The following is an 11068-nucleotide window of genomic DNA, read 5'->3' on the forward strand; positions in this document are numbered from 1 at the left end:
TGATATAAAAACCGAGATAATTTATTCTAACAGAAACATGATTACAGAAATTCTTTCCAGTATTCTACATTCATTCAAGACAGAACTTTTTTCCAGTATTCCACATTCATTCAAGGACACACCATGCCCTGAGAGCTCTGAGAAATATCAAAGTGAGAACCTTTATTATTGAAAAACTTACACAGCTGGGCTGCTTATCCAAGCAGATGATTGACAAAAACCAAACCAAATATTTAGAAGAAAAGAACCAAACTAATATAATTATGGGGTTTGGTCCTTCTGGAGCAGGATGTTATTTTCCATGAACATTTATTGCTTCCAAAGACAGACAATGATTCACCTCTGGATAAGGCAGTTACAACCTTACACGTGCTGCTTGGGAATGCATCCAGCTTTCTGAAGCTGTTATTTTTTTGCAGATTTTAGGGACTTAACTCAGACACAAATGGGACTTCATTGACAATTCCAATAACTTTTACAATACTACTTGAAAGTCCTTTCTCACTTGAAACCCAGATTGAACATACTCAATTGCTTCTTCAGGACAGAAAGCTTGATGATTTGTAGTTTTCCACATCCTTACCAACCATTACAGATCCAGGTATTGGAAGACTGATTCAATATGGAAGTTGGAAAATTTAGGTCCTCTGCCTCCTTAAAGGGCTAGGGCTAACACATAGATCCAGGGAACTTCTCATGTAAATTCTCTTCCCTGTCAAAGCCCAGATGTCATTCCTAACCAAGTGTATTCTTACTTGTCTGCTTTTCATTGTGGAACTTCAAAGATCAATCGCTTCAGTAGTGTTGATGTTATCTTTGGCATTTGCTTAAATCCTTTTAAGTCTCTTCTTGCCACTTCATTGTTCACTTCTGTCAGGATGGCTGTGAGATCCGTGCGCCTTGAACAAAAATGAAGAGAAGTTACACTGAAACACATGGTACTTGCAGCTCAGCCAAAGAGGTGATGTGTGTTTGCCCCAGTAAAGGGGTGTCCCAGGGAAGGCTGGTATCTTCCTCACCCTATTGCCACTGAAATTGCACATTCCACTGAACAACCACAGAATTCAGTGTGTTTGGGGGAAATAAAAGCAACCTCCATGTAGCATTGCTCTGGTTACAACAAGAAGAGGTTGCCAAGATGAAACAAACCTATACATTCTCCATCTCTTCTTCTGGACACCATGAGAAAATGATAAAATTCTATTTTCTAAATGAAGTTTATGAGGAGACGGGTGGGAGGCAACAATGAAAATTATGCCTGCACAACACTGGAGGGTTTTGTCTGTGTAATCACTCAGCAAATTCACCTCTAGCCAGGTATCTGAAGAAAAAAAATTATCAGTCAAAAAATGTTAAAAAGCACACATACACACACTTGTTTGTGTGCAACGTTGCAGCATTACAACCCTGGTTTTGTCACAGGAAAACCAGGGGAAGTCACTTATACTTTGGCTTATCTGTAGAAGACCAGAAGTGCCCAATTTCAAAATAAATACTGTTCTGCACTGTCCTGAATGGCAAAAGCATTAATTGCACAAACGCCAATCACTCTGTTTCAGCATAGCATGCTTAAGTATGCACATCTGCAATACTCTAAATGTACAAGAATTAGAACTAGTACTTACAGTGGGCAAAGCAGCTCCATCTTCTCACAGAGGGATTGAATGTAAACACTGCCAGTCTTAGGACTGCGGTAGCACTTGTAGTCCTCCACTGTAGCCATGCCAATCAGAATATCAGCCTTATCAGGAATGGAAGTCAAAGGACTAGCATCCACCTCAAGATGTCCAGAAGAGTCTGATTCTACTGCAACAGATGGATGATGTCCAGAGCCTTGGCAAGCCTGGATAATAAACACCTTGGGTTTGCCAGCAAGAGAAGGACAATTAGTTCCAGTGAAGTAGGAGACTAAGTCGTCAATATTTACACACTCATCATCAACACCTTTTATTTTGTCTTTTTCACCATGGGAGAAAATGAAGCAAACAAAACAGTCCATATATCTATGATCTTTCTTGCTGTATTCTTTAACTGTGTCACGTATTTCTTTTCCTTCTAGATCCATGTACTCAACTGTCTCAAACTGAAGCCACTTAAAGACCCTCTTCACAGCCTCTGGGGGGAAAAATCAGAAGGAACTTGTTAAACATACACAGTGACAAGGAAGATGCTGAAACAGCAGTGTCTGTGTAGTATATCAGATACTAGCAGAAGTGTTCAGATCCCACCAATAAAATCACCTGACTGGCTCTTAGGCTGTCAAATCCTATTAGAAAAACCCAAATGCCTAATTTGCCTAATTTTATTTTTTTTTAAACACAACTGGGTTAAGTATCATGCTGTCTAACACAAGAACAGGTTTTAGATTCTGTGTTGTATTGGTACAAATTAGTGAAGTTTACTGTGTTAACCCAAGCTTTAACTATGCATTGCATAGTAGTTTCTGATGCCTAAGAACAACACTTGGCAAGTTAAAGAAGTGCCACCTCTTTAGAATGACAAATTCTGCCACTCTTAAATGAAGTAGGTCCCTCATTCTGTGCCAATGGTTGATGCAGCAAGAAGGGAATCGGAGCATTTATTTGAGCATTGAGGAGAATTTGAGGACTTAAAATATTTTTCTAAGCTAAGAACTGAAAACAATCAAGAATTGGAAAGGTGGAATAATAATCACTTTTTCTCTATTTGTACATACAACCAAATAAGACAATATCTTTTTCCTAGAACAAAAAGCAGATCCTTCTTTAAGCCATCAGCTAAATGTTGGAAGTGACATATTTCCAGTTGGTACCATGACTGTCTCTGGAAGCCAGGGAGTACCATGGAGTACCATGGACATGATTCTTCTTCACAGCAAAGATTCCAATATTCTTGTTCTCAAGAATTATCAAAGGAAAAACTCCAAACCAGTAACTGGATTTAAAAAGTACTTACCTCCATCTTGCAATGTTCCCTCTCTATTGTAACATGGATTTTTAAAAATGTGGTTGTTAAGAATTAAGCAGTAACCGTGGGGGTTATTTTTCATCTTATATATTTTCCCATGCTGCAGAAACAAACAAACAAACAAAAAACCAGGTAGGAAAGCAGACCCAAGCGTTCAAAAGAGAAGTACACTATATACAGATTTCTGGTCTATCCATTATCTAAGCACAAAAGAAAGTCACAAAGGATATGAAGAAAGAAAAAGCCTAAGGATTCAAATTTAGCTACAGAGGAGAGAAATCTGCATTGTCTCCCTGAACCCCTTCTCCTCTCTTTCTTTGGTGAGGATATGATTTTGACATGGGATAGAGGATCCAGAAACACAGATCTGCATATGCATAGGAAAAGTTCCTCTACCCCACCATTTCCTCTGAGGGTCCTTGTGCAATTCCAGTGAGGTAGAGGGTTCTGCTATTCCCTTCACATCTGTTCAGGAGTATCCTGGCCGGGACTGTATTGTCCCAGTCTCCATTGTCATTAAGATTGGTTTCTTCACTCAACTGTTTGTTCATATCTTGCTTAAAAGGTTGCTGACAATCAGGTCCCCACAAAGAAGGCTCAGTCTTGTTTGGAAAATAGGAATTGTTCCAAGGCTTACCTCTCCATCTTGGCTGTGCCACCTGCTTATTGTTATGAATTTATGTTCCCTCTCCCAGGAGATGGATAAATACTTTAAAGGGACTCTTGAGGTATTTCTCACCAGTTTTGCTGCCTCCCCCTCTGCTCCTTTTTCCTCTGGATACACAGACACAGACACAGGATGGCAGACTTCTTCCCTAGAATAATTTTCTAAGAAGGAGAAGATAAACAAGCATTTTAAAACCACAAGGATAAATCTTCCACTGTGCATATTTCAACACTCAAAAAGCCAGAACAAGGAGTGAGGTGCAGGGGGTTTTCACACTAGTGAGGCACCAGCATTTTTTAGAGCTGGGCCAGGCTTGACTCTAGTTTCACAGACTGCTGGTTGTTACAGAAGCCATGCAGGGCTGTGCTCCCCTGCTTCTCTGCTCCTCTGCTCTTTTACTGGTAGCAAGATACAGATAATAAAAGGTTAAATGTGCATAGGCAAGCCATTCACCAGCCTCTCAGCTGTGGGATATACAAGTGAAAGAGGAGACCCATTTTTGTGCAATGGGTCCATTTACTTCTGAGGCTACTGTCCCTTCTTCAGAGAACTTTACTGTGTGAGTGGATGCAAGGATGTAAAATACCAGCATAATGAAAGATCTCCTCAGAGCACTTCTTTGAATACAACTTTCTGAAAAAAGTAAAGAAATCATCAAATTCATGACTCTAACCAAGGAAATAAAATCACAGTACTCATTTTACAAGTTACAAAAACATCTTTAAGTGAAATTTAATTGTCAAGGCTCTACACAACATATTTTTTTTCTACTTATCAAGAGGACAAAATAATTGCAATGCTACTAGAAAGCTATTCCCCAACATAGGACTTGCTTGGCAATAGACTACCTTGGCAATTATCTTCTGCTCTTTTAGAGACACCAGCAGAGGACAGCAGCACAAAGGCATGGAGGGAGAACTGCTGGGTAGCTCTGCAGGGTACTGCATGCACTGTTTAAATGTATCTGAGGAAACTCACGACCTGAGTCCTTCAGAAGGAAGTTGCTATTGACTGAAACATCCTGTTTCCCAAAGTCACACCCAGCTGTGGTGCCAGAAAGCAACACCTCAGCTGCAACAGCCAGGATATACTGAAGTCCTTGAAATTTCCCACCTGGTTACAGAAAACTTTCTGTAACACTTTAGCCAAGTGACTGGTTTTCAGGGACTTCCCTATGACTGAGAGCTAAGTGCCTGGCTAACAGGAGGTAGTGCTGACAATCTCCCAACACAGTTTCCCTAAGTCAAATGTCACTTCCTGTTTCTTGTAGTGGCCTGCTGAACAGATAAACTGCATTTAAGGCAAAGAGAAGGCAGAAGAAAGCCATTTACAAGGGACAGAATATACTTCAAGGAGAGATACAAGAATCCATGATGGGATAATGAAGTAGAAAACTTCAGAAATCAGAGTTCTCCAGAGTTGTTCTGCCTGCCCTAGGCAGGTCTCTTCCTTTTTACCAGACTTCTAAGCTGCCAAGGATGGAGCTATAAAACCCACAAAAGACCCCAGATCTGTTCTTAAACTGCTTAAATAGCTTAAATAAATTTACCTCTTTTTTTTCCTTCATAGGCATCAATTTTTTTCTTTATGTCAACTCTAAATCTCTGTAACATATCTTTCAGCATCGTCAAGTTATCTTCTTTAATTATCCCATTTCTTTCCATTTCCAGAAAGACCTGCAACATTGACTGGTAAAACAAAAACACATAACCCAAATTCATCCAGTGACCTTTGTATCAGGCAGCTCTGAAACAGGGCAGGAGACAACATCCTCATTCCCAGAGACTTCTGCAACAGGGCAGAAGACAATGTCCTCATTCCCAAAGACCAGCTAAAGACCTATTGCTTTTCCCTCCAAAACTCATTAAAGCAAGGGTCAAGTTGCAGTGCAACTGAATAAACCCATCATCACTAAGGTTAAAGCAGGACAATTAGAAATTGCCTATAACTAGGGTATCCTGCTTTGTTTCAGCAGTACAAAGCACTGATGAGGATAACATAACATCCTGTTGTGCCTTTGTGTTCTGATTAAGTGCTGCTAAGTCCTTTAAGCTATGCCATTTTCCATTTTCTAACACAGAAAAGCTGTTCAGCACTAATTTTGTTTATTAAAGCTCAATTGTCCACCAAGTTGGAGGTAAATCTGCTAATTTTCCTCTACGTGCCACAATACAAATAGGACTTTTAAGGAAGGTTCTTAATAATACCAAGCATTTTTATAACACAGCTCATTATAAAAATTTAACTAGCTCACCCAGCCTCTTAATACTTTTGGGGGAAAGTTAACAGTATGTTGTTACTCCAAACTACAATAAAGAAGAAAATTTACCCATTGACACACAAAAATTTGGTTCAACTCACATTAGAACTTGATTTTTGGCCTCCAAAACATTGTTTTTCCTTTAGTGAACATCATTCTTCTTAGGTATAGCATATTTCTTTTAAAGACATTTGTCTTATAAATGCCAAGCAAAGATTAAAGGAAGAGCATGATGGATTTTGCAAGAAGATAAGATTAAAGAGATGGCTGGTGGAAGAGAAAATAGAATCAGGAGAGAAAAAAAGGCAAAAATACAATGCAAAAAATAAGGGTCCATTCTTTCACACAGCAGCTATTAGCTAACTTCACAATTCTTTCAAACCAGATTTTCATGAGAGCAGACTGCTTTCTCTTCCCTCCCTTCTTACAAGAACTAGAGGACTCTGAACTAGCCTTGCAAAAAACTTCTCAAGACAACTTTTCATACAGCATTTTCCTGGAGCTTGTTCTTTGGTAGTTGTTTTTGGAGCAGGAACTTCACACTTCTGACATCTTCTGAAGTCAAGTCCTCTGCAATTCCATACAGCAGTTGCCTGACAAAAAACAATAGAGAGACCTTCAAGAAAGAAGCAAACACCGCAATTAAACATTTGAACTGCAGAATGTAGAACTCACAATGGCAGGAATTCATGTGTCATAAACAGTTCTGCTGGGATATTCATAAGACAGCAGTGCAGACAGAAAAGGCAGTTGACACTGAACTGTTTCATTGTGCACTCCCCGTGTTTACCTGTAAGCTGACACCTGTGCCCTGCCCGGGATCCGCAGCTCCCTGTCCATCTCCTCCCGGCTGGAGCCCAGGTGGGCAGTCAGGAGGTCGATCCGATGGATCCGGTAGAGCAGCTCCTTCAGGAAGAACAGGTTCCCTGCCCTGATCATGTCTTTCTCCTGCAGCACTTCAAAGAAGGCCTTGGGTTCATGGATGGCTTCCAGCTTCCTCCTGGGGACATGGTCCAGGCTAAGGAATTTAAGAGCTGACAGTTCCTCTGTCACCAAAGCCTCAGAAACTTCAAAAAGCAGTTTGCGGAAGTCTGTGCTCATTTCACATCAGGATTTGGATCTAAACACAAGCAGCAGTGGATTTCATTTGTCAGCAAGACTAGGGCAACAACATGATTCATGTAAGAGGTATCACATGGTGTACAGTAGCCCAAAATAAATACATGCAATCAGAGGTATTTCGATAGAGAGAGGCTGTCTTGCTATCATAGCTTTGATGCTTATCTCCTTCAGTTCTCTGGACTAAACGAAGGACATTGAAACCTCTGTACTAAGTGACAGCAGAGAAAGTCATAGATCGTTCTTGTTTTCTATGTTGTGTCTAGACAGTGGGAAGTACCAATGTATAGGATGTAAAATCCTGGCAGGCTGCTGCTGGTTTTCTTCGGGTTTGGGGTTTTTGAAGTTTGATACCATTTGGGAGAAACAGCCACTTGCCAGTCTGAAATACAGAGTATGTAATAAATGAGACTGCCAAATTTTACACTATAACAGGACTAAGAGTTCACATGAGTATAGCTACTCTAAGCTATCTGGCTTCTTCTTTCTTTTCATACTGCTTCTGGCCAGCCTTCCCAAAGCACCTCTTCCTGTTTTGGTTTATCTGCATCAAGTAAAATTCAGTTCCCAGTTCTCAATGAATTTGTAATATTAAAAGCAAATACAGATCATGTCATCCCTTTTACAAAGGCCCATGAAGAATTCTTATCAAACTATCTCTGTTTCACTCCTCTTTCTCCATCAGCTTTAGAAATAATTAACTTGGCTTATGGATTCAACTTTTGAGCACAAGAGGAAGTTAGAAAATTCCAAGCCTTCCAGCTATCTCCCCCTGACACTGAAGGGACCTGCCTCCACTGATATGATGACCCATGGTTGGTGTCTGTTATAAACTCTTGTCGAGCTGAACAAAGACACTGGACATGTGTCAGGAGCTCTCATTGTTTGGCTGTACCATCTTCTTAACTACAGCAACCAGCCCAGCCCGATATTTAAACTCAAAAGGTATTGGCTAACCTGCCCTTAAATTTATACAATACATTCCCATGAGAGGAGAGGCTAATAAGCCCTTAATTTTGCACAGTACACTTCACAACTTCACAGCTCCCACAGACAACCTCCTCAAAAGGTGCTGGCTCCCGAGCCACAAAAATCTCCACAAGCTCCTCCCTCCCACAATAAAATTCAAAATGGAATATGGGGTAAAATATCATAGCTGTGTAAGGCAAGAAAGAGAAGAAAGCAAAGAATATCCCTAGTCCTTAGATTCTGTGTTGATGCTGCCACATGGATAGTCTGGAGATGGAGAGAGAACAGAGAGGGCATAAAGGGGGGAGGGGGTGTGTGCCCAATCTGCCCAGTCCATGTCCTGCTGGAGTTAAGCTGGTGCATGCCCATTATCTAAGTTAGATCAGTGTGTTTTGTTCACGTGTGCACTGGCAGCCTTTTCCCAGAAGTGAGCTGGCTGGGGGATGGAGCATGAGTCTCAGGGTGGAGCAGGGAGTTGGCTCAGCCCAACGCTGCCCCACTGCCTCAGGACCCTGTCCCCTGATCACACCTCTCCTGCAGCAATGCTCAGAATGCTTGAGACAAATCAGCCTATAGCTGGCACTTAAAGGACCTGTCTCCTCTTCCTTCTAGTGAGAGACCCATCTGCCACTTTACTTTCTCTGCCCTAGGTGTCAGACACCTGGGAGTCTCTGAAAAGAAACTGTAAAAATGCATTCAGAACAGGACTCTTTTCTTATAGACACTGGCAGTGGGAGACAGAAAAGGCAACAATGACAAATGAGAATTTCCTACTCCTGCACTACTGGAATACTGCAATCCATTTTACCCACTGCTACTGCAAATGTTTCAGTAACAATACTCCAAGGCAGCCCAGCTGACTAACTGGAAATAATAATTAGCAGACAATTGTATTCTGCTCTCCTCCAAGGACTCAACAGCAAAGGAGGTTTTTGTGGCATGCCCTTGGTCAGTGTTGTGTGGGTTAGCAAGAGTGAATGTACAGTGAATCCAAGTAAACTGATAAACAGTGAAACATGTTGTGACACAGCACATACAATTTGTGTTCTGCCCCAAAATACTGTTTTCCTTAAATCCACTCAAACCAAAGTTTTAAACAGGCAAGAATCCATGTCCTTCAGCCCATATAAACCAGTAGTATCTGAATGTGCTTAACCTCAGTGATTACTTGACTTTATATTTCCATAACCACACAGGAAAGAATAACATTTTCTTGGTAGGTAGTTATGAAGTTATCTTCTTTCTCGCATAAATCACGCCTTTCATTTAAGATACAAGAGATATTGCTTATAGAAGCAAATCTTTCTTGTGAAGAAAATTTTCATCTTATTTCTCAAAGGCTGTAAGTTTCAAATCCATCAAGTTATTGCAGTTAGAAGAGATGTGCCTATATGTTACATTTAAGCCTGTCTGTAATTACAGGGAGCACAACTAAAACAATATTTAGGTGCCACTGTCTTTTTCTCCAGTTTGCTAACTTAAAGGCACAATTGATACCAGTAAAAATAATATTAATTATAGTAGTAATTTTAAATCACCTACATGGGAGAACAACTCTGAAGAAAGTGAGACAGCCAGTCTCTAAAGGTCCAGGAAAAGTCTGCCTTTTTTATGATATGGTATTACCACATGACTTCCAAGAGATATGTTACAATGGAATAAAATGCTAATAAAGCAGGAGATCCCTACTTCAGCTACTTCAGTTTTCAGAGAACTGATTATTGCAGAACTTGTGAGAAAAAAATGGTAAACAAGCCATGAAGTAATCAGGTTTTCTTTTGTTTTACAGCACCAACTAAGCAGCATACCTAGTGCTTTCTAGCATAAAGCACAGCTCAGCACTTTTGCTTTCATACACAAATCCTAATTAAAAACAGTGGAAGATGGCTGAATCTACATATTTTCATTTAAAATATCTCTGTCCAATGGCCCTGCTGTGTCACGAGATCTGTCTTGACTTATCCCCTTTCTCTGAAGTCCCTCTCCAACTCACTCCAGTTTATTTTTAACAGGAAGATATTTTTTTTAAATTAAAAAAAAAGCCAACTATTAGCACCAAGTTCAGTAGCAGCACTCAGTAAATACAGGGAAATCAACAACTGAACATTCTTCTGAAATTATTTATGTAAACATAAATTAACTTCTTATATCTTCACTCTCTTTAAAGTAAAGAACTTAGCCTTCAATGAAAAGGCTCCCATCATGCAAGTCGCTGGAATCGCCCACAAAGCAGGAAATCAAAGAGCACTCAGTATGGCTACCAGACTCTCAGCAGACCCTCAGGGCAGCATTATGAAGAGAGTTAGGAGTGCCGAAATTTGTTACAATTTTGCAATGGAAACAGTCATTCATGAATTTCAACCTATCTTTACAAACTCAAAACTATACCGTACCCTTTGATAGAACGAGCCGTATAAATTCCTTCCCAAAGGCACACCCTAGTATGAGATCAGAAAACCTTGTTTCACTGGCAGGAATTGCACCATCATCCAAAGGCTGGGAACAGCACAGAGGAACACCACAGGTACTCTTTCACCTTCAGGTCCAAAATGTTTGTCTCCATGTCATTCCAAGTCTCAGCATCTCTTTCCCTCCATAATTTCTTTTGTGTCTTACCTGAACCAAGACTTCAGTTGCAGTCTGAAAGAGCCACCGTGCCGTGATATGCACTATGACGGACTGATAATGGCTTCTCCTCTCAATCAGCAACTTGAAGGTCCACCCCTTTTGGCACTATTAGTTTCACTTTTGATTTCTTCCTCTCGCCCTTCCTGGAAAATTTACTGTCCCATTGTTAAATTAGTCTCCCTCATTTCCCTTGGCTCCCCTGGACTCTGGTTTCCTCCAGAACTGCCTCAGTGAGCCAATCTTTTCCTTGTACAGCCTGCCAAAACTTCATCTCCCTAGAAAGGGAGAAAAACTTCTGCCTGCTCAGGAGCTGTAACGACTGTCGCCTGCACTGGGACAAGGCAGGACACACAGCTCCTGCACAAAAATGACACGAGGGACGGGACACCAGGAAACTTAATTACCACTTTAAGATCATGATCTTGCCAAGACAGCAACTTCCCCAGAAGACTCTTTACACTAGTTCCACTTAAATCTGC

At 40.7% G+C, this 11068-nt stretch overlaps 1 protein-coding gene across 2 annotated transcripts; it reads right to left on the reverse strand.

Annotated features, from left to right (window-relative positions):
• LOC103814507 (caspase-8) lies at nucleotides 1-11068 on the reverse strand. Of its 2 annotated transcripts, XM_009088088.4 has the most exons (8): nucleotides 10578-11068; nucleotides 6664-6993; nucleotides 6361-6466; nucleotides 5163-5301; nucleotides 3686-3774; nucleotides 2935-3046; nucleotides 1626-2115; nucleotides 1-899 (listed from the first exon to the last, which is right to left on the reverse strand). In XM_009088088.4, exons 2-8 carry the CDS (start codon nucleotides 6972-6974, stop codon nucleotides 767-769), a joined length of 1380 nt encoding a protein of 459 aa, XP_009086336.1. In that variant the 5' UTR covers nucleotides 6975-6993; nucleotides 10578-11068; the 3' UTR covers nucleotides 1-766. The 2 variants fall into 2 exon arrangements, with proteins under 2 accessions (XP_009086336.1, XP_030097310.1); XM_030241450.2 differs by lacking the exon at nucleotides 10578-11068 and having other exon boundaries at nucleotides 6549-6669.

This window comes from Serinus canaria, chromosome 7 (genome assembly GCF_022539315.1).
Source record: "Serinus canaria isolate serCan28SL12 chromosome 7, serCan2020, whole genome shotgun sequence".
NCBI classification, from domain to species: domain Eukaryota; kingdom Metazoa; phylum Chordata; class Aves; order Passeriformes; family Fringillidae; genus Serinus; species Serinus canaria.